The 23,578-nt window shown below is 44.9% G+C and overlaps 2 protein-coding genes across 2 annotated transcripts; both read left to right on the top strand.

Moving 5' to 3' along the window:
• The first annotated feature begins 2,184 nt into the window (after positions 1–2,184).
• On the top strand, positions 2,185–10,443 carry LOC140507413 (kallikrein-12-like). Its single transcript, XM_072615510.1, is given in 7 exon segments — positions 2,185–2,201; positions 5,394–5,523; positions 6,006–6,061; positions 7,219–7,415; positions 7,418–7,477; positions 9,020–9,147; positions 10,102–10,443. Coding segments are annotated over 7 exon segments (744 nt in total). The 3' UTR covers positions 10,258–10,443.
• A 1,860-nt stretch (positions 10,444–12,303) lies between these two features.
• On the top strand, positions 12,304–22,961 carry KLK11 (kallikrein related peptidase 11). The gene is made up of 6 exons (XM_072607737.1): positions 12,304–12,696; positions 18,700–18,781; positions 19,059–19,215; positions 21,528–21,793; positions 22,403–22,539; positions 22,720–22,961. The coding sequence occupies exons 1-6, from the start codon at positions 12,319–12,321 to the stop codon at positions 22,870–22,872; spliced, it is 1,173 nt and encodes a 390-aa protein (XP_072463838.1). The 5' UTR covers positions 12,304–12,318; the 3' UTR covers positions 22,873–22,961.
• Positions 22,962–23,578: the final 617 nt, after the last annotated feature.

The following is a 23,578-nucleotide window of genomic DNA, read 5'->3' as shown; positions in this document are numbered from 1 at the left end:
TAACTAATGCTTTTGACACCATTTGAGTAAATGCCTTTGGCCTAAAAAATCAACTGAGTCTACTGACTAATTATTAAGGGAAGTACACCAATGGGGACTTTTATGTCCATGCTGTTATTTTCCCTACTTCCATTTCCTTCGTCTAGTATTTACACACCCCAATAATTTCTTCATTAACAGCAACAGGAAGAAGCCAGAGGAAACCAGTGACCAGAGGGCTGTGTGTGGGCTTCAGCTGGGAGGAGAGAGTTGGGGAAGAAGAAGGAGGGGAGGAGCTAGGAGTCAAGTCCTCATCTGAACACAATAGCGTCCTGGACAACTGCTGTTTCCAATGTTTCCCATACAGAAACTTTGTGAAGAAGGTAGTGGGAGTGATATTATACCCATTTAACAGATGAGGAAATAGAATATCAGAGAGGCAATGTGGCTTGTCCAATGTCATTCAGCAGGTCGACAGTGGGACTGGACTTCAAGCCCACATCTGATAGAATGTAATCTCTTAAAGCAAAAAAAAAAAAAGTGACTATATTTTGTCTATCCCCAGTTCCTTGCGCAATATTTTACCATTTTTTAAAATGATACCTGCCATTTTCATCAGGGTAAAGAGCTCCTATGAGAAACTTTTTCTACTAATCCAGAGTGGCAGCTTCTTTCAGAGAACTGTCTTCTGGCATTGAACAGTTGAGTGTCTTGCCCAGGGTCACACCCCCAGTATTTTTCAGAGACCAGCTGAGAGCCAAAGTCTTCCTTACTCTAAGGCTGGACCTGTTTCCACTCTACCACAATGTCTCTTGGACAAATAAATGCCCACTAAGTGGAAACAGATCTTGTGTCTCCAGGACTGGTACTCTTTCCAAATGTTTCTCATTCTAGATACAAAAGAGGGACAGATGTGAGTTGGGGCCGCAAGTGAGAACAAAGTCAGTTTTATCTCCACTTTAGCAAAATGCTTGACAAAATGTCCATGATGTTCTTATTGATAGGATGAAAAAAAATAATGATTGTTACTGCTAATAATAGCTAACACTTAAAGACACATAGTAGGTACTTAATAAATGTTCATTGACTTTTGCAAAGTTCACAAACATCTTATTTCACTGGATCTTGCCAGCAGTCCTGTGACATATGAGTACCAGTATTCTCTTTATTTTACAGATGAAGAAACTGAGTCTGAGAGTGGCCAGGTAGCTTCCCCAAGGTCCTACAATGAGTGAATATGTATGGCTGAATCGGGGCTCAGCTGTTTCTGGCTCCAGTGCAGATCTCCATTCACCATGTGACCCAGCTACCCTGAAGAGATTCTTATTGCAGGATAGCAGAAAGTGACGCAGTCTAAAAAGCCAATGGAACTTCAGGTGGTGAACTATGAGTATGGAATGTCACATTCGCAATCACATACAGTTAATATACTGATTTTTTTTTCTTAGAAGGGAATTTTTTTTTCTTCTTGGAAGTTTCTCCATTGGCAAGGAAAGAAAGGAAGGAGACTTATGCCGCATGAGTAAAAATTCAAGGAACTTGGGAGACTTAGCCTGGAAAAGGGAGGACTTGGGGCATATTCAAGTGTTTGAAGGGGAAATCATGTGAAAGAGAGAACAGACTTGTTCTTGTTGAAATGAAAGTGGTAAAGAGACCAAGTTCTCTTCATTGTCCAGGAGAATGTCCCAAGAATTGGAGCTAGCCTCAAATGACCTGGGCTGCCTGGGGAAGGGATGGGTTCCCCATTACTGGAGGCTGTTGGGTGGAGTTGCTGAGCCTTTGGCAGAAGGGACTCCTACTTAGATACAGGTTAGACTAGCTGGCCTCCTGGGCCCCTTCCTTCTCCAAATGAAATTCAGGATTCTATGATTCAGGGAAAGCTCCAAGGTTTGCCTTCTTCACCAAGGACAACTCCCTGCAGCGTTTCCTCATGCCTTTACCAACATGAAGCTGGGAGGGGTGATGTGAAGTCAGAGGAGTTTCAGAAGGCAAAGGGCTCAGACAGTCAGTCATAGGATCAGAGATCTGGAGACGGAAGGAACCTGGGAGGCTAGTGGGTTCAACCCATTTTTGATGGATGGGGAAACCAGGACATCGAGGTTAGGTGTCTTGCTCAGGGTCATTTAGTTAGTAAATATCTGGGGTGGAATTTGAACCCAGATTTAGTGGCTTCTCTATACCACAGTCATCTGGAGAGCTGGGAAGATGTTTGACGTGGAAAGGTTTGAGAATATTGGCTCTTCCCTCTCCCTGCCAGTCTCTGTCCCACCCTTTCTCTCTTCCCCCAAGATTTCCTGCTCATATATAATTTAAATTAATTCAAGAAGCATTTATTATGAACCCACAATAGCAATTGTTGATGTTTATAAAGCACTTTGAGGTTTGAACTCTATGTACATTTTCTCCTTTGAGCCCCTAGACATTCTCTTAGGTAGAAGGGTCAGATATCCCTGTCCCCCATTAAAAAACAAAGCAAAACAATTAAATTTGTAGTAATATCTTTGCTTACCACCTGTATTTCTCGGTGTGAAATTCCCTCTTTCTTTTCCCAGAGATCCACCTTGTATAATAAAGACTAAGAGGAGAAAAAACATTTTAGCAAAATTAATATAGTGAAAAAGACTGAGTGACTATCTCCATTTTACAGATGAATATACTGAGGCAAGAGAGTTGTTTAAGGGCATACACAATTAGTGGGGTATGAGTCAGCATTCAAATGTAGGCCTTCTGACTTCGGACTTTCTTTTTTTCCCTATACTAGGCAGCCCCTGAAACCTCTCATCTGTGATGTGCTCACTATGGAAATAAAGATGAAAACAGACACATTTTTCACTTCCTTTGCTTTCCCCAGGGCTTATATTCTAATGAAGGAATGTGGGGTATACACAAATAATTATGATACAAGATAGTATGTATAAAAGGAGAGATCAAGACAAAATCTTGGAGAAAATGTTGAAGGAGAAGAGATCACTTTCTTCTGGGAAATCTGATGAAATCCAGGAAGGCTTCTTGAAGGAGGTGTTGCCTGAGAGGAATGTCTAAGTTCCTTCAAACCACAGGCTAGATAGCACATACAGGATTCTCCCAGCTTACCCTATTGAAACTACCTTGAATTACTCTGACTTTGCTTACTTATGCTCATGGAGCATTCCTCCAAAGAAAGTAAATTATTTGTACGCAGGGACTCATTCATACTGGTCTCTGTATGTCCCCAGTACCTAACATAGGGCCCTGACACAGAGTAGGCTTGTATTCCATTCTTGCAGAATTGAAATAAAGTAAAGGCTGAGAGATGGGCCAGTTCTAGGCAAGGGGGATGGTGTGAACAGAAGGACAGTGTTAGCAAAAGAGAGGATGAAACCCGGGAACTGATGGTTGGCACTAGCTGAAGTGGGCTCAGTAAGTAGGATCGGGCTAGTGAGGTAGGCCTGGGATGCTGGGATCTGGAATTTGTCTATTTATCCATAGGCACTGGGGAGTCACAAGAGATTTTTTTTAAGCAGAGGGCTGCCATCCTCAGACCTGGGCATTAGGAAGGTCATTCAAATAATGGCACAAAGATGGCTTAGCAGGGGAAAGATTGGTTAGAAGGCTATTGACCTAATTCTAGTGAGAGGTGATAAGGACCAGGGGCTGTGCCAATGGGAACAGAGAGGAGATAGATGGTACTTTGCCACTGATGGCTCGAGGGATGCAAGAGAAGGAGTCAAAGATGACACATGTGTTCCCCTAGTCCCATGCTTTCTAACTTCCAAAGCACATTCTCATCTGGTATCTCATCTGATCCTCACAGCAACCTCAAGAGGTCAGCAGAACATGGATTGTTTTGCAAACTGAAGCCCAGAGTGGGCAGATTACATACTCAAGGTCATACTTCAAGCAAGAAACTGAACTAGGATTCATTTCTAGGTCCCTGGATAACTTGCTCAGGCCTTCACTCACTGGGCACACAAAGATCCTTCCTGACTCTGCCCAGCCCACTCCTTATCTATCTCTCTCCTTCCCCCCTCACACACATCCCTGTTTTCATCTTCTGTCACACTCAGCCTCTCTGCTCAGCCCTTCATCCAATGCACCCCTAATTCTCTTTACCTAGATTCCTGTTTCTGTGTGATAGGTAGCTAATAATTATAATAGCTAACATTTAATAAGAATAATAAATTAAATGGTAATAACATTTAATAATAGCTAACATCTAATAATAATAAATTAAATAGTAGCATTAAATAATAATTGTTAACATCTATATAGTGTCTACTATGTGTGTTTTACAATCTCACTTGATCCCCTTAACAACCCTATTATTTATACCCATTTTACAGATGCGTAAACTGAGACAAGCAGAATTTAAGTGATTTGCACAGGGTCACACAGCCAGTAAGTATCTGAGGCTGGATTTTTGAACTCAGGTCTTCCTGGTTCCAGGCCTGACACTCTACCCACTATGCCACCTCAATGGTGAAAGGGAAAAAATGACAGGAAAAACAACAACAGCTTAGGAATGAAACAATCTGAGTTTAAATCTCATCTCTGCCACTGACTGACACACTGAAGGACCTTGGGCAAGTCACCTTCCCTCACTGGGTCTCAGTTTCTCTATCTGTAAAACAGGGAGGTTGGATTGAACCATCTTAGAGGTTTTCTGACTCTGTGGGTTTTTAATCCAGAAATAGACTGAGAAATCAAAGTTAGAGAAATTCAGAGACTAGAGGATGTATGGAGAGATACTGGCCTTTCAGTAAAAGCAGTAACTTGGCCCTTTGGGTCTCCATCTCTGTCCTCTTGCTCTGACTTGGTCTCAGGGTACCTACCTCACTGCCTCCTTTGGGCTCTGTCTGGGGCTCTCTGTCAGGTTTCAGGTTTTTGCATTATGTCTATGTTTTTGCCTGGCTCCAGATTTTTCTTCTCCCCTCTCTTCTTTAATCTCTTTCTCCTTCCTCCTCTTTTTGTCTCTCCTTCCCATGCTTTCTGCCTTTTAGCAAGTGTGGGCTTCTCACTTTGTATTTTCTTTGTCAGTTTCTTTTCCTTCTAAGCCTTCAGTGAGAACAAGCCTTAAATGACTGCGCTCCATGCCTGGCCAAAGTCAGGATTAAAACTGGGATCCATTTCTTTCATCATTCACTGCCTCAGGAGAATCCAAAGGAAACAAAAGTAGGTGGTGTGTGTGTGTGGGGGGGGGGGGGGGTATGTGTATGTGTGTGTGAGAGAGAGAGAGAGAGAGAGAGAGAGAGAGAGAGAGAGGCAGGGAGGGAGAGAGAAAGAGACAGACAGATAGACAGATGGAAATGGGGCAGAGAGACAAAGATGCAGACACCTGGGTAGTCCAGGTAGAAGGAGGCTCTAGGTGGGGTAAGGGGAAAGTTCAAGTTTGGAATGTTAAACTGCACTTGGGCCCCTTACCCTCCCCTCTTTAGCCCTGAATTACAATTAACTGCTATTATCCAGGTGGAGCGTGGTAAGACTGGGGGGACCCCACCCCCATGCCACCACCGCCCTCACCAACTCCCACTGCCACCCAACTCGGAAATTCACCGACCTAGGGCAGTGAGAGTTAAAAGCCCAGGCTGAATGGGCTGAGGAGAGAGCAGAGAATGAAGTGATTCTAGGACAAAGGGTGACTGTCAAGATCAAATGTAGAGGTTTGAGCAGGGCTTGTGGCAGGAGACCAGAACGATAATTGTATAGAGTTATACAGAAAGGCAGAAACATAGGTGGCCAAAGGAACAGTTAGTCAGAGGGAAAATGAGTGGACAGAGACTTAGGTAGAGAGACAGGTGAACAAACAGACAGAGGAACAGATTAAGAGAGAGGGCTGTACAAAGGAGGCAGATAAAAGAAGAAATAGACCAGAGGGGGAAAAGAAAACCAGACTGAGGGACAGGTGGAAACAGAGACAAGTGAACCATCCCATTAGGGATGGGATGGGAAGGTTTGACACTGGGCTGAAGAGGAAGTTGGAGGACCAGAGTGTAAAGGGCTAAGGATAGCAATATATCCCTGAATTTTCTAATTTTCCTTCTCCTCAGACCTTGGTGCTAGATTCCAATGAAGCCCAGCATCCTTCTGCTCCTGGGTCTGCTAGGTAAGATTTTCCATTCCCTACCCACCTGAAGTGTAGAGTGGGAACTTTGAGCGGTGATGAGTGTCCTCAAAACCCATACATTATCTAATCTAGCTGAAAAAAAAAAGTTTCCCCGAAACCATGAATGTCTACCTGCCCTGCTCCTTCATTAGGTGCTGGATTTGCCTGGGGTCAATCACTGTCTTTGTGTCTGGTGCTTTCTCTTTTTGAAATTCTCTCCCTGTTTCTTTGTGTTCCTGATTGCCCAGGGTTCTCTCTCTGCCCATCCCTTTCTCCCTTTCTGGTATTCTTTATTTCTAATCATCCATCTTCATCTCTTTGTCTCTATCTCTTTTCCTTCTCTGTCACAGTTATTTCTGTTTGTCTGCTACATAATCTCTCCATCCCTCCGTCTGCTTCTAATGGTCTGTTTTGTCTTTATCTTTCTCTGGATCTTTGATTCTGTCTTTGTGTCTATTCCTCTCTCTGTTTCCCCTTGTTTCCATCTATTTTTCTTTCTTTCTTTCTTCAAAAGGATTGAGCCAGCCCATTGACATCAATGGTACCACCTGCATCCCTAACTCCCAGCCATGGCAAGTGGGATTGTTTGAAGGCAACCAACTTCTGTGTGGGGGTGTCCTAATTTCCTCCCACTAGGTCCTCACAGCAGCCCACTGCAACCACAAGTAAGCCCTACTCCCTACCTTCCCCAGAGTTTGAAGGAGTCCTGACATACTAAGCTCCAAGACTCCCCCCCGCCCCAGTTCTGACATTCTATGTTCTAACATCCTTCCTAGTCCTGACATCCTATAGTCTCAGGTTCCTTCCAGCTCCCACATTCCCTATCCCTCCCATCTGTGGCACTCTTTTCTTAGGGCCAAGAGTCTGTCCTCCCTGCTCCCTTTCCCCTTCCTGCTTGAGTAGGACATGAAAAGAGCCCTAGCTCAAAGTCAGGAATCCTGAAGGACCCAGACAGTGCTGAAGAGATAGAAGGAGGAATATTAGGATAGTCAGGAGAGGACTCTTAGGAGAGAAGATCAAAGAGTTATTGTGATGAGTGTCCAAAGTCCCCTGTGACCTTGGGCAAGTCTCTTTCTCTTTTGATGTCTCAGTTAAACTATCCGTGAAATGAGTCTATATTGACTTTTTGAGAGTTTATGTTTCTCTCATTCCTGTAGCAAATACTGGGTGCGCCTTGGGGACCACAGTCTTCAGAATGTGGATGGGACAGAGCAGATCCGACGGACTGGGCGCTCTGTGACCCATCCTGGCTTCCGTGCCCAACCAGGAAGCCTCGACCATGACCTGTGTCTACTGTACCTACTCTTCCCCGCCCGTATCACACGTGCTGTCCAGCCTCTGGCTCTGCCTACTCCGGTGTCACACCTGGGACACTGTGTCGAGTGTCTGGCTGGGGCATAACCAATTCATTCAAATGTGAGAAGGGGGAAGGGGAGGTGGACTGCAAGAATTGATGAGTCTGGGCTTGGAGCTCCAGGCATGCAGAGAGAGGAAGATTAGGAAGTCTAGCCTTGGGGCACGTAGGTTCTGCAGTCAAAAGTCTGGAGATGAGAATGTCTCTTAGACCAGAGTCTCTCCTTTCTGAGAGCCTGGGGGTGGGTCAATTGTTACAGGCTCTACAATCACAGTGTCTGAAGTCAGAGGATTGTGGGGAATGGGGAGGTCAAAAGTGCAAAGTCTGGAAAAGTTTAATGTCAAAGATCAAGAGACTGTGGTGTATAGGTTTCCTCAAATGTCTAAAGAAGGGGTTGGAGAAGGTCTCTGAGAAGCCAGGTCTAAGCCTATGGTCTTATGATTTAGGATCTGGATTTCTAGGGCAGTCAGTCAAGGAGCATCTATTAAGCTCTTACCATCAGCAGCATTATGTTAAGAGTTGAGGGTACAAAGGGAGACAAAAACCTTGCCTTCGGGGAGCTCACAGACTAGAGGAGAAAATAGGCAAATAATAGATGGATGGCAATCTGAGAGGGAAAGGCTCTAGCAGCTGGGGAGATTGGTGAAGGCCCCCAACTGATATGGTGGTGGTGGTGGGGACTGAGTCTTGAAGGAAATCAGGTTATTATTAATTCCATTATAAATTATTATTACATTATAAATTAATGAGGAGGGCAGAACATTCCACACTTGGGGGACAGCCAGGAGACAAGTGTCACTGAAAGGTAGAGGGCATAGAGGGAGTGAAGCTTCAGAAGAGTGGAAAAGCAGGTGGGAGCCAAGGTGCAAAGAACTTTCAACGCCAAATAGAAGACTTTCTATTGGTCCTGGAGGAAAGTGGAAGCCACTGGTACTTACCGGAGTAGTGGACATGGCCAGATACAGGCTTTAAAAAAACTCTTGTGATAGTTGAGTGGAAGATGAACGGGAGTGAGGAGAGACAAGAGGCAGAGACACCAATGAGAAACCTACTGCAATAGCCCAGGTGAGAGACAACGAGGGCCAGGACAGACAGGATGTGTGAGTGGAGAGAAGAGGATGTATTGATGTTGAGAAGGTGAAAATGACAAAAGTTGGTCTTCCTGACTCCAGGTCCAGTGCTCCATCCACTATGCAACCTAACTGCCCTATCTATATTATATATTCTTAAAATAACTCTCGATTTATATATTTCTATCTATATATCTACACCTCTCTCTCTAATCTCATTGGTGACTTTGAAAAAGGCAGTTTGAATTGAATAATGAAATGTAAATAAGTATTGAAAGTCAGGGGTTGAAGGATGTTAAGAACAGGGGTTGAGGCTCCAGAAATATAGCTTTGAGGCCTTTGGAATACAAGGCAGAAATTAAGGGGCTGGGGATCTTGGGATCAGAGGATCATTATAGGCTTGTGGTCTGGGGACTTAGGGAATCTGAGCTAAAGCCTGGAGGGGAAAGGCCAGGGGTGCAAGAGTGAAGGAGAGGGGGGAAGGAGTCAGTATCACCTGGAACATGTGCCCCCACACCTTTCTTCCTTACCCAGACTCAGAGAAACTCCAGTGCCTATCCCTAAGGATCACCCCAGATAACAAGTGCCAGACTGTGTTTCCTGGGATGATTACAGAGAATATGATGTGTGCTGGAGGTGATAATGGGAAGGATGCTTGTCAGGTGAGTGACTGGACCAAGGGAGACTAAAAGAGGGAGAGAGAGACTGAGATGATGAGAGGAAAAAAGAGAGAGGGAGACAGTGACAGAGATCATGAGGGAAAAAGAGGCAGAGATAAAGAGAGTCCAAGATTTTGAGTCCATATCCTTCCTTTGCTCTAATTATCCACACAGCTTTAGATAAGTCATTTTCTTTGTTGTCCTTGGTTTCCTACTCTGTAAAATGAGCCTGTTGGACTAGACTGAGACTGATTCTTCCCATCTCAAAATCTATGAGTTTATGAAACCTATATGAAACAGAGAAAAAGATAGTGACAGGATATCAAAGACAGAAAAGTGGAAAGAGATGTGGTGAGAGAGAGAGATCAAAAATGAGAGAAGAGAGACACAAAGAGTATACAGAGAGACAGAGATATATAGAGAAAAACAGAGACAGAAACAGAGATAGAGAAACCAAGAGAGAAAGATAGAAAAATGGAGAGATTAAAAAAATGAGAGAGATGAGATGGAAAGACAGAGAAATAGACAGAGACAGAGATACACAGAGAAAAATAGAGAGAAACAAAGAGACAGATTTAGAGAAACAGAGACAGAAACAGAAAAAATGGAAAGAGGTATGTAGAGAAAGCTCAAAAATGAGAGAACCAGAGATGCAAAGAGATATACAGAGAGACAGAAATACACTGAGAAAAAGAGACAGATAGAAAAACAAAGACACAGAGAGACAAAGAATAAATGGAAAGAGATATGTGGAGACTGATAAAAATGAGAGAGGTGAGACAGAGACACAGAGAAATAGACAACAGAGACATACACAGAGAAAAACAGCTACAGAGAAACAGACATACAGACACAGTAATGGAGAATGAGTTAAGGGATAGATAGCATAGAGGGGAGAGGGGAACCTTGCATTTGGGTCCTAGGATCAGGTCCATGTCTCTGTCTTTCTTGTTACAGGGGGACTCAGGAGGACCACTGGTGTGTGACAACATCTTGCAGGGCCTGGTGTCATGGGGTGCTGTGGGTCCCTGCAACCAATCAGGTATCCCTGGAGTTTACACCAAGATATGCAAGTATATGGACTGGTTACGGGAAACAATAAAGAAGAAATGAGCCGGTCTTTTCCTGGCCATCATCTCACCTTCTACTCCCACCCGTCACCCTCCTCTTAAATAAACCCATGTGCAGCTAGAGGAGCTGTGTCTGCCTTTGTTGAAAGAAGTCAGAGTGGGTTTTTTGCCAGTAATCCACAGAGTCCTGGATTCCTAGTGTGGGGGTGAATGGATCACTGAGTCCTCCTTCCAGACATTAGGACACTGAACCCAGAAGGTACATGAGCAATTCTCCCAAAGGTACATAGCAAAGAAACAGGAATGGGAACGTCAAGGTTCATTGTGCACCAAGCTTTGTAATACCTATAAATTCTGGAAGGGGAAGGGGAGAGTATAGACCAGAAAAAGAAGGGAGGGGAAAGGGAGGGAAAAAGGAGGGGAGGAGAGAAGAGTAAGAAAGGGGGTGATGGGAAGGAGAAAAGAAATTTGAGAGAGGGAGCATAGGAAAGGAGGGTGTAGGCAGTAGGGGAAAGAAGGGGGGAAATGAAGAGAGGAAAAAGGAGAGAGGAGGAAAAGGAGAATGGAGATAAGAAAGACTATCACCAAGCATTTGTTAAGTACCTACTATGTGTCAGAGACTATTCTGAGGCAGTAGAGATACAAAATGAAAGTGAGAGAAGGAAAATAGTGTGAGAGAGTAAAGGAACTTGAGAAAGAAGAGGGGAGAGAGAACAGAATGGAAAGAAATAAAGTGGAAGAAAGAGAACAGATGAGTGAAAGAAAAAGAAAGGAAGAAAGGGGGGAAAGAAAAAATAGAAAAAAGAGAGAAGGAAACAAGGTGGGAGGAAGATGGGTGGATAGGAAAAGGGAGGAGAGGAAAGAGGGGATGAAAAGAGGAGAAAAGCAAGAGGAGAAGAAGGAGGATAGTACCTGGGCTAGGGAGAGGAGAATTGACAGGAGAAGTCATCCCCAAGCCCTTAAAGTTGTCTTTTCCCCATAAGCAGCAGCCTGGCTCGAAGAGGTCCCTTGTGCACCTTCCACACACACACACACACACACACACACACACACACACACACACACACACACACACCCTTCACAAGCCCAGTCAAGTCAAAGATTTCAGGCCTCTAGGGAGGTGCCAATCCTCCTAATCCTTACCTCCCACTAACCTCCTGGGTGGGCCCTGGCTCACAGAGGGGCCTGAACTGAGAAGGCACAAGGTCAGAAAGAGAACAGAGGGATCCACAGCTAAAGGGACAGAGAAGACAAAAAACTTGGGGACGGTAGAGCAGCTTTGCTACCACCTCATTAAATTATATAGATTTTACATGGATACTTTAGTGTGATGTAATAATATATTTTGTATTGTCTTCTACATTTATGTCTGTGATTCTTCTAAAATAGACAGCGCTTAGCAGCACTCTCTCCTCTAAGGACCTTTCTGGTTCTTTGGGTATTGAAATGTTTTTATTTGTTGATTATTGTTAAGTTCCCCCTCCCCCAAAAACAGATATTTTATGTGAGAGACAGAGAGAGAGAGAGAGAGAGAGAGAGAGAGAGAGAGAGAGAGAGAGAGATGTGAGGAGACAGACAAAAGTGTAGCACAGAGCGACGAAGACAGAGACGCTGAGACTAGGACTGAGACAAATGCAAAGACTGAGACAGAAGGAAGAGAGGATGAGTAGAAGAGATGGAGACATAAGTGCAGAGACTGAGACGGAGACAAACAACAGACTTCGAGAGATGGACAGAAAGCCAAAGAGAGCTAAAATAGAGAGAAATAAAGCTACAAAGAAGCAGAGACAGAGGCAGAGAGACAGAGAGGGAAGGAGAGACGAAGACAGAGAAAGACAAAGAGAGACACAGAGACACCCAGAGAGAACACAGAAAAAGGGAAGGAGAGAAAGAAGCCAGAGGCAGAGAGACAGACTGACAGAGGAAAAGAGACAGACACAAAGACAGAGAGACAGAGAGAGATAGAGAGATCTATCTGTCAGTCTATAGGGGCAGACCCTCGGACAGACGACGGAAAAAGAAGAGGTGATACAAACGAACGAAAGGGAGCCGGAGATCCAACCCAGGCCTGAGAGCTGGGAGGATGGGGGGTGGAGGGGGCGAGATGCTTCCCTCAGGACCTAAGCCGGGGCTGCCGGGCCTGCGGATGCAGAGGGAGGCCCAAGGGTGGGCCGGCGGGACCAAGGGGAGGCGGGCCCCAGCACACTCCGCCCCCTGGGGCTCCCCACCACAGATAAGGTTGCCGGGCGGGCTCAGTCTTCTCCGGGCCCGCCCGCCGGCCCGACCCGGCCCGGCCTCCCCTCCGCCGGCAAAGTGCACTCGCTCCCGAACTCGTCCCAGCCCCAGCCCCAGCCCCAGGCCCAGCCCGAACCTGAGGCAGAGCCCTAGCCGCCCCAGCTGCAGCCGCCGCCGCCTTGGGAGCCCGGCCGCCCCCCGCCCCAAGCCCCTCCCCAGGCTGTCGGCAGGCCCACTCCCATCCCAGGTGAGCACAACCGAGGGGATGGGGGGATGGCCCCGTTCCGCGCCTCGAATTCCGCCTCCTAAACCCCAGCGTCCGAGAGCCCAGCCTCGACTGTGCCTTCGCGATCTCTGGTCTCTCTGTCTCTGAGCTCTTGGTCTCCGGAGCTTCTGGTCTTTCCCTTTCTTTGAATCTCTGTGGCCTCTGCCTCGGTCTCCCGCGGTCTGTGTGCCCCTCCAGAGGTCCAGCAGCATCGCCTTTTCTTGCATCCCGTGACTGTTTCCCTCCGACTTTGCCCTGTCTCTACTGTCACTTCCTGCGTGGGGCTCCCTATGGCTATGTTTCTTCCTCCTCAGGTGCCCAGGGTCCAGCTGCCCCCAATCTCCCTGACCCCCTGACCCCGGAGCGCCTGGCCCGGGCCGCCCCCGAAAGTGCAAATTGGGACACGGTCCCGCCCTCTCCAGGTGGTACTGCCAGCAACGAGACCCCGCCCACCTGGGGCCGGGAGACCGGGAAGGCAGAGAGAACGTGCCTAGGCCCGAGGATGTGGGGCAAGACCGAGGGTCCTGGGAGGGAAAGGGGCCAGGGCTGGGCACCGGGTCAGGAGAGGGGTTGGAACAGAGCAGACAGAGGGCTCCTGTGATTGTGTGGGGGTGGGGAAGGAAGAGGCGAGAGGGCGCTCTGGTGATGGAGCAAGGCCCAGGGGAAGGGAAAGGGGGGTAAAAGGAGCCTGAAGAGGGATAAAATAGGATAAAGGGGAGCCTATGGCCTTTACTAACAGCCTGCTATGGAACGCTGGGCGAAATGAACCCGACCAGTTCTAAGAATGAAAGAGACCAAAGCTCGTTCCTAAGCCGAGACGTGACAGTGTCCTCAGTAGATACAAAGTAACCTTCGGTGGGGGATGGGATGGGGAACAGATTAGGGGATGGAATCGTTGAGTGACACAGGGATTGGCTCGGGAAGGGGTATAGGGAAGGAATCAGAAAGAGGTGAGGGGGGTGCGGGGATGGGATGGTTAAGTGATATCGAGATAGGATCTGAAGAGACTCGGGGATAGGCTAGGGAAGGATAAAGAAAATTTGATTTATTCTGCTCGGCCCCAGACCGGAGGTCCAGAGGAGCAATGGTCAGAGCCTCAGAGGTGTTGACCCAATGAATGGAGGAGCTTTCTAAGAATCTGAACTGTCCGGGAATGGAACTCCTTAGACTGTCTATGTGTAGGGAGTCTTCTGTCGCCAGAAATCTTCAGCGGGAGGCTGGGGTGATTACTTGTCAATCATGTTGTAGACTACTGGATGTCCAAGGTGCGTTAGATGGTTTTTGAGGTCCCTTGTGATTCAGATTCTCACATGTGAGAGGTGGGGAGGGAAAGTAGGAAACTTCTAGAAGAGCTAGCATTCCTATCCCCTTCTCAGACTGGATAGAACACCGGGGCCTGGAATCATTTCCCTGAGTTCAAATCTGACCTCAGACGCTAGCTGTGTGACCCTGAGCAAGTCACTTAATCCTGCCTCAGTTTGCTCATCTGTAAAATGAGCTGGAGAAGGAAATGTCAAACTACTCTGGTATCTTCGCCAAGAATACCTGAAATGGGATCACAAAGAATTGAGAGTTGACTTAACAGTAACAACAACGCATTTATATAGAATTTTAAAATGCTTTGAGGGATGGAGAAAGGTTCAGAATAGAGGTGGTGTTGATGGAGGTAAAGGGGAAAATAGAGTGAGAAGATAGAGGAGAGAAGGTGATAGAAGGAAGCAAGGAGCCATGGATGGATTTAGAGGGACATAAATTGGGAGGTGATAAGGAGAGTAATGGAAATCAAGGTGGGGGAAAAAAAGAACTGTAAGAATCATCAGGGTGGTAAGAAGATCTCTTAACCAGGAGAAGCCCAGGACCTTTCACAAGGCATTGCTGGATTTCTGAACTCTCAGTACATTCACAGTCTTGAGAGAGGAAGAGCTACCACCAATCTGCTCTCCCACTTGTAATTTTCCTGCTTTGATTCTTTTTTCTAATCTAGAGGAAAACAGAGAGAGAATTGAGGGGAAAAATTCAGCATCCCTAGTTAAAAAAAAATGGAATCAGTAACCGAATACATGTGTTAGCTGAATGGCTGGTTACCAAAGACCAGTACAATTATAATTTCCAAACGTCCTGACCCAGTGAGAGCTGTCAGAAGTATGTCTTTCTACATCATCCTGTTAGTCAATGGAATGAGTACATCTCCAAAGTTAAGTGTCTGGACCCACTTTCAAAGGGTAATTTTATGAAGCAATGATTAAGAGAAGAGTTCAAGATGGTTCTAGGGTTCTTGAATGGTGCAATTACAGATCTTTGAAGGTCTATTTGTTGACCAGAATTAATGGGGAATGATGGGGCGGGGGGGAGAGAGAGAGAGAGAGAGAGAGAGAGAGAGAGAGAGAGAGAGAGAGAGAGAGAGAGAGAGAGAGAGAGAGAGAGGAATGATATATTGGACCAACTATAGTTCCACTATACATGACCAGAACTGAACAGAGCAAGCAGTTTGGCAGGAGGTAGAGAGGCCAGAATTGGGAAGAGGGGTTATTTCGATATAGAGCATAGAAAAGTGAAGAGTAGAAAACAGAGGGAGGGACAGAATGTCTTCTAGGCTGAATCCTGCTTAAACATACACCCAACCAATATATTGTAGAGAAATCCCGGAATCAGAGGAAAGAAGCTTGGCAGAGAGAATCTGGGTGACAATCGATGGAGTCCACATTGTCCATATATTCTTTATTATCCTTGGAGGACACAAAGTACTGCTTACAAAAGCAGAACTAAGAAATTCCTTAGTAATAAATTCTAAAGATGAACTAAAGAAGTGACAAGGGGAACTTTTCTTGTATATCTGATCCCACCCCACCCCCCAGAGCAAAGCTAGTGGGTGAGGTGGAAAAGATAGAAGCCTTGATGGGAAGTGACCACCTAATCTTAGAATATGATAGAAAAAGGGAAGAAATACAGACTCAATCTGACATAGACTGTAGATGTAGAGAAAACAGATCTCAAAAAGCTTAGAGAAGGGTCATACAGAATTTAGTGCATTTAAGTTCCAAGAGAAAAAACATCCCAAGAAATAGGAAACTTGCAAGTGTGAAAATCATCAAAGTTTAAAGAGGAAGTTATTAAAGGGAATAATGAGGATGCATAGTGAGCTCATCTCAATTTGATTTTTATAGGACGTCTTGTGGAAGACAAACCAAGGACAGGTAACCAGACAGGTAACATACAGAAGTTAGGTATGGTCCTATGTGAATAGAATCAGGAGTGCTAAAACTTGGAAGGAGATGAGGTTGCCAAGTAATTATTAGGACAAAAAAAAAGATTTTTTTAAAAAAATTCTTTTTTAAAGCCATATTAGGGAAAATAGAAGGGTTAAAATTGCTTAGGTTATATAAGATGATAGAAGGCAGGGCTACTCAAAATTTACCATGCTTTTATTTTCTGCCAAAGCCATGAACTTTGGACCAGAAAGACCAGAAAAGAAATGGCAAACTGAATTAATACTCAATATGAGTATGAAAGTGAGGGGAGATTTCTGGGTGACCATGGATGAGTTAATATTATTAGGAATAGATAAATTTAAATTGCATTTTTGAGAATTGAAAGACCTGGCATAAGGAATTGCCAAGCCATTGTCAGTGACCTTTGAAAGAGATGGAACATGGAAAAAGTAGCATATCTCGAAGAACACACATTGTCCTGATTTTCAAATAAAAAGAAGAGGCAGTGGAGTCTGAAAACTGTTAGCCAGTCCACGTATTATTAAAAGGATGGTAATGAGCATCTAGAAAAGGAAGCAGTGGTCAGTATATCATGCCTTCCTCAAGAACAGATTATACCAATTCATTTCCTTTTTTGACAGGATTTCTAAACTCATCAAAGAATGGGATACTATAGCAAAGCTTTTAATAATGTATCTCATACTTTTTCCTTGCAAAGGACTTGGAGATGTGAGTAGGATGATCATACACTTTAATAGATTCAGAACTGTTTGGCTGGCCAGGTCCACAGAGTTTGTTACTTGTTGTTCAGTTGGGTCACACTCTCCTTGACCTCTTCTGGGGTCTTCTTGGCAAGGATATTGGAGTGGTTTGCCATTTCCTTCTCCAGCTCATTTTACAGATGAGGAAACTGAGGCAAACAGGTGAAGGAACTTGTCCAGGGTCACACAGCTAGTGAGCGTCTGAGACTAGATTTGAACTTAGGTCTTCCTCACTTCAGGGCTGGTGCTTCATCCACTGCGCCACCTAGAGTACTTGTCTGTAATTCAATGTGAATAAGGCAAGACGTCTCCAGTGGAGAAAGCAGAAGTCTTGGTTTAGTTGTGTTCTATTTAACATGTTTATCAAAAACATGGAGAGACAGAGATGGACCACACATGAGCTTTGCTGATGACCCCCCCCCCCATAGGTAGGACAGTAATGTTATGCTTGTCAGAAGCAGGAACTAAGAAGTTCTTTGCATGTTCAAATGTTGAATGAAGACTAATCAGATGAAATTTACTAGGAACAAATGTAAAATTGTACTTCCTAGTTCATGAATCAACTTCACCAGCACAAGGTGGAGGGAGATGATTAGATGAGAGTTGATTTGAAATAAAAAAATTGGGATTTTTAGAATGTAAACTTCTTGATGTCAGGGGATGTTTTTCCTTTTTTTTTTCTCTATGTCTCTTGGGCTTAGCACAGTACCTGTTCTATAAGAAGGGCTTAATCAATATTTACAGATTTTTTTTTTTTTTTATAAACTGCAAGGTTACCATTACTCCATGGTAGGCTGCTATAAGAAAATCAGAAGCTAGGTCTAGGTTGTTGATTAGCCCTCTGTCTTGGGTGCTGGTCAGAAAATTGGAGTGTTGTGCCTAGAACTGGGTACCACCTTTTAGGATAAACAAAACAAAACAAAATTAATCCAAGCTGGAATATTTCTAAAGAAAAAGAGGACCAGAGTGCAGGAAAACTAGAGATACAAGGAAGTACAAGGATCAGTTGAAGGAACCTGAGATATTTAGCCTTGAGAAGAGAAGATTTAAGGGAGTAGAAGACAGAAGAATTTAAGATACATTAAGAATTTAAAATTTAAGGATTTAATATTCTTTAAGAATTTAGGATTCTTTAACTCTTCTGAAATTTAAGATTTAAGGATTTAAGATTCTTCAAGATTTTAGGATTCTTTAATTCTTCTGAAATTTAAGATTTAAAGATTTAAGATTCTTTAAGATTTAAGAATTTAATATTCTTCAAGAACTGAAGATTTAAGGACTTAAGATTCTTTAAGATTTTAGCATTCTTCTGAAATTTAAGATTTAAGGATTTAAGATTCTTTAAGATTTAAGAATTTAATATTCTTTAAGAATTTTGGATTCTTTAATTCTTCTGAAACTTAAGATTGAATGGCATGGTATCTCTCTTCAGGTATCCGAAGGGCTATCACCCAAGAGAGGGATTGGATATGTTCAACTTGGCCCCAAAGGACAGAGACAGTTCAGAGGGGCAGATAAAGGTTTCTCATAAAGAAGAATCCTTTCACCCTTGGAGTCAGCCAACGTGGGAGTGGGCTTCTCTTGGATGTAGCATGTCCTCTCTTACTTACCTCTTGTCTAGAGACAAAGGTTGGGTTACTGGTCTGATATTATTTAATGGTGCGCCTCTTCACTGATGTAAAGGACTTGAATATCAGTGTCTCAATGTCTCAATATCTGAGGTCCCTTCCAACTCTGAAATCCTGTTATTCAATGAAACGGAAGAGTCAGTGACCCCTCCCACATTCAGCTCTACTCTTCTAGCAGAGCAATGAGAATGGTTTCCCTCTCCAATGCTTCCATATGTCTTCATAATGGCTGAATCTTCCTGAAGGGGGAATAGTTGTGATTTCTGGGCTAACTTCCTGGCATATGTGCTGGGGACCAGAGGCAGATATTTTGAAGAGTATAAGGTTTTGTGGGAGGGGACAGGAGCCTTCCATGCCTCTACAGTATCCCTGCCTGTATTTCTCCAGACAGGATTTGGGGTCTGGCCCTCTCCTCTGACACCTCAGATCATGCCTCTCCTTACCCTAATGGTGTTTGCTCTGGTGACAGGTGAGACATGGAGTGAGCAGTATGGTGAGGGGTAGGACTGTCCATAACTTCATCCTTACCCTCTCCCCAGTCCTTACATATCCCTGCATCTTTTCTCATTGTCATTCCCATTCCCATCCCCCAACAAGTCCTTGTGTCCATTTGCCCCTTCCCAAGACCATGCTTAACTTCCTGTTCTCCACTTCCTTTCACTTAATTCCCCAGTGCCCACATTCCCTCCCTCCCTCTCTACCTTCCAGTCTTGTCTCCAGATGGCTGACCCCCGTCTTCTTCCTAGGTCATGGCCAAGCAGAGACGAGAATTATAAAGGGATATGAGTGTCCAGCCCATTCCCAGCCTTGGCAGGTTGCACTGTTTCAGAAATCTCGCCTACACTGTGGGGCTACCCTCATCAACCGGCAATGGCTACTCACAGCAGCTCACTGCAAGAAGCCGTGGGTGCGGGGGGTGGGAGGAGAAGGCTGGGGCTCCAGGGTGGAGGGGACACTTGAATCAGGGATGGTGTTAGGAATGGGTTGGAAGAAAGGGGTCATTCAGAGATAGGAAGGAGGAAGGAGGCAGAGTTGGAGGTGGGGTTGGGAACGGAGCCTGGGAATGAGGATAGAGAAGGGCTATTTTTCTTCCATCTCGTGATTCAACCAACATATATGTGTGTATGTGTATATATATATTATATATATGTATATGTATACACACATATGTAGATATATGTACATATGTATATAGATACAGATAGATATAGAGATAGATGTACACGCACAACATATGTGTATATATGTCTCTTTTTCTCACATGTCCCCTATATTTCTTCCTTCACTGTTTCCCTGTCTTTCCTCTTTCTGTTTCTGTATTTCACCTCTGATCACCATCCCTCTCACATCCCATCATCTCTTCCTTTCTTCTTCTTCCAACTTTTTCCCTGCTGTAACTTCCAGTCTTTCTTCCCCATTTCCAAGCCTACGTCTCTTCATCTCTTTGTCCTCCATCTTTCATCCCACTATCTCTTCCTTTTCCTACTCTGTCCCCCTTGGCTTTCTTCCCCATATTCCTATCTCTAACCCAGTCTCTCCCATTTTTTTCCTAGTATCTCTCCTCCATTTTTACTTCTGATTCTTCATTTCCATCTCTCTCCCTTCTCATCTCTTCCTCTGTCATCTCTCTTTCTTCCCCTTATCTCTGATCTCTCCTATTCCATTTCTTTCTCTATCCCTTCTCCCTATTTTGTCATTCTCTATAACTCAGTCTTTCATATTTCTTCCTCACCAGCATCATAGAATTTCAGAGCTGAAAGGAACCTTAGAAGTCATTCAGTCCAACCCATCCCTAAAAAAGGGTCCCTGTTACAACCTACCCAGCATGTGGTCATTCAGGCTCCCTCTGCCTGACAGCTTCCTCTCCCAATACTCTCGAGGCTACCCATCTCACTTTGGGATAGTTTTAATATGAGCGAGTCTTCCCTGACCTTGAACCTAAATTTGGCTCTTTGTGACTTCTATCCATTGGTCCTAGTTTGGCCTTTAGGCAAACAAAATAAGTCTGTCCTGCTTACATTGTAGTCTTCAAAGACATGTAGACAGCTGTCATGTCTCCTTCCTTTCCTCTTTACACTCTCTTCTCCTCCCCATTTCATTCAACTGATCTTTACCATGGTATGGACTCAAGAGCTTTTATCATTCTAATTTCTCTCCTCTAAACATCATTTAGCTTAAGAGTATCCTGAAACTGTGGCACCCAGAATCAAACATAATGAAGTCTGACTAGGGCAGAGAATAATGGGATTAGCACCTTCCTATTGCTGAAAGCTTTGTCTCTCTTAAGGTAGTCCCCAAAAATCACACCAGCTTTTTTGGCTGTCCCATCCCCATGCTGACTCATCCTGAGCTTGTGGTGCACTAAGACCCTCAGATCGTGTTCAGATAAATTGCTCTCCAACTATGCCCCTCCCCTCGTCTTGTACTTGTGAGGTTGATTGTATGAATAGATGTAAGACTTTCCTCTTATCTCACTTAAATTTCACCTGATTAGATTTGGCCCAAGATTCTAGATTATCAAGATTTTTTTTTGGATCCTCATACTGCCATCCAGTGTACTGGTCATCCTTCCTAGTTTTGAGTCATCTGCTTGGGTCTTCCTTGCAAAGTGACATGGAGCCAGTAAGGATTCCACTTCACCAGCTCTTAGGTCACCCAATTGTGTTACTGTCTAGTCTAGATTTCTCTCCTTCTTTGTTAAATGCTTTGCCAAGCTCTAGGTAAACCACATTGATAGCATTCCCTTGGTTTCCTATGCTGGTATCTTGCACACAAAGATTAGAATGGTATGATCTGGTTTGGGATAAAACCGTGTTGGTTTTTTGAGATGATGACTTATTTTTTCTATGTGTTTATTAACCATCCCTGTAATTTTGGTATTTTCCAGAACTCATGGCCCTATAGTTTTCCAATTCTGCCCATTTCCCTTGGAATAATATCTTTTCTTCAGGCTTACTATGTCTTTCCATTTTTACTCCTTCCTTCCACTATTTCTTTGTCTCCCTCCTCACCTCTGATACTTTCCTTTCTCTCTCTCATTCTCGGGTCTTCTCTAACTTTTCCCTCTTCCTTTCCTTTCTTCTCTGTTCCTCTCTCTCAGCTCTAACCATTTGCTCCCATTCTACCCCACTTCTCCCACCCCCATGCCTTCTAATTTTGTCTCTCCAGTGCTAATCTCATCTTCTCCAATTTTCCTTCCTCCTCTCCACCCATAGCCAGTACTGGGCACACCTGGGGGTGCATAACCTTCAGCAGCCAGATAACTGTGAGCAGAGAAGGGTGGCAACCATCTCCATCCCCCACCCAGACTTCAATGGCAGTCTCCCCAACAAGGACCATCGGAATGATATCATGCTGGTGAAGCTGAAAGCCCCCGTGAGGCTGACGAGGGCGGTTCAGCCCTTACCCCTGACTGAGCGTTGCGTCACTCCTGGCTCCCAATGCCTCATCTCCGGCTGGGGAACCACCACCAGCCCCCAGTGTAGGGGTCCTTGGAGGGTTGGGGACACCCTGAAAGGGGAAATGAGTGGACTTTAAATATCTGGGGAGATAGCTAGTGGTGCAAGTGGGCATACCGAGACACAGAGACAATGAGAGATATTAGGGAGATACATGCAGAGACACAGGGACATGTGGAGAGACAGTGAGAGATATTAGGGACATATATGTAGAGACACTGGGATCTATGCAGAGACAAGAAGTCACTAGGGGATACAAAAAGACACATGGGGAAGCAGAGAAAGACAGAGGGATGAGCAACATGGACAAACCAGGGAACACATAGAAGGAAACCTAGGGAGACATGAGGCATAGGGGAGAAACAAGGGGTGAGATATGGGAAGACACCTCAAGGTTTCAGTGAGGGTAGTACTGGGGGAGGGTTGGTGGAGAAAGAAGGTGATAAAAAGAAGGAAGATTGATAAATATCTCAAACTGGAGATGCCCATCATAAAAAGGGCAGGAGCCATCCTCCAGACAAATGTATTCCCTTTGGGAATGTAGGCACACTGCTGAGGGTTCGGTGTAGTGTAGGAGGGGCCCTAGTGAGAGAGGGCTGCTTGACTCATGCCTAGCCTCTCTGCCTCCACAGTGACTCTCCCCCATACCCTTCGATGTGCCAACATAACCATCATTGATCACAGGGAGTGTGAAGGGGCCTATCCGGGGAATATCACAGATACCATGGTGTGTGCCAGTGTCAAGGAGGCGGGCAAGGACTCCTGCCAGGTCTGCTGGAAACATCAGCCCAATTCGTAACTTTTTGCTTTCCCCACCCCATTCCACTGCATACTCCTATCCCCATTCCCACACCCTTCCTACCCGCTTCATTCCTATCCCTTCCTCCATCCCCATGGTCATCCTTAGGTCAGTTTCCCTGAGATCAACTTTCTTGGTCTCTTCCCACAGGGTGATTCAGGGGGACCTTTGGTGTGCAATGGAACACTTCAAGGCATCATTTCCTGGGGCCAAGACCCCTGTGCTGTCACCAGGAAGCCAGGTGTCTATACTAAGGTCTGCAAATATGTGGATTGGGTCCAACAAACCATCAAGGACAATTAACCCTAACCAAAGAATATTTCCATCCACCTCCATCCTGCATGCCTCCCCTTCTTGTCTACTTTATTCACAATAAATGGCCCTCGAAAATCCTTGGTCATTTTTTTAATGCAAATCCATGGCTCCCCCATCTTGCACAGGAAGGTAATAGTAGCTCAGTGACCTGATAGGCATCCTGGCTTAGTGGGTAAAGCTCAATGTGAAGGCAGGAAGACCTGGGTTGGAATGCTGTTGTGGACTTTTGCCACCTTCATATTCTTGAGCACCTGACATATATAAGCCTCTATAAAAATGAGGGAGTAGGGGGTGTCAGAACTGATGTTCTCTGAAGTCTTTTCAGTTCTAACTCTGGAATTCTAAGATTCAGTGATTTTATTTCCTTACAAGGGAAAGGTAACTTGGGCCCCTGTCTCCTTAAAATAAGGGGAGTTTAGAACAAGGAAAGGACAGATGGAAGGGTGCTCTTAGGACCCAGAATGTCAGAGCCTCAGATTAGGGAACGTCAGAGCTGGGAAGACCCTTAGAACAGAGAATGTCAGAGTTGGGAGGGGCCTGGGAACAGGAGATGTCAGAGGTAGGGGAAATCTAAATGGAGGAATAGTGAGCCAAATAAGAGTTCTATTCCCACATTAGTTGACCTTGACCAAATCACATCTGGTCTGGTTCTTGGTGCCATGTCAATTGATCAGTCAAATACACACACACACAC

The sequence above is a fragment of the Notamacropus eugenii genome, chromosome 5 (genome assembly GCF_028372415.1).
Source record: "Notamacropus eugenii isolate mMacEug1 chromosome 5, mMacEug1.pri_v2, whole genome shotgun sequence".
Taxonomy (NCBI): domain Eukaryota; kingdom Metazoa; phylum Chordata; class Mammalia; order Diprotodontia; family Macropodidae; genus Notamacropus; species Notamacropus eugenii.
The sequence above is the reverse complement of the archived record's forward strand: the minus strand, read 5'-3'. Positions and strand labels throughout refer to the sequence as shown.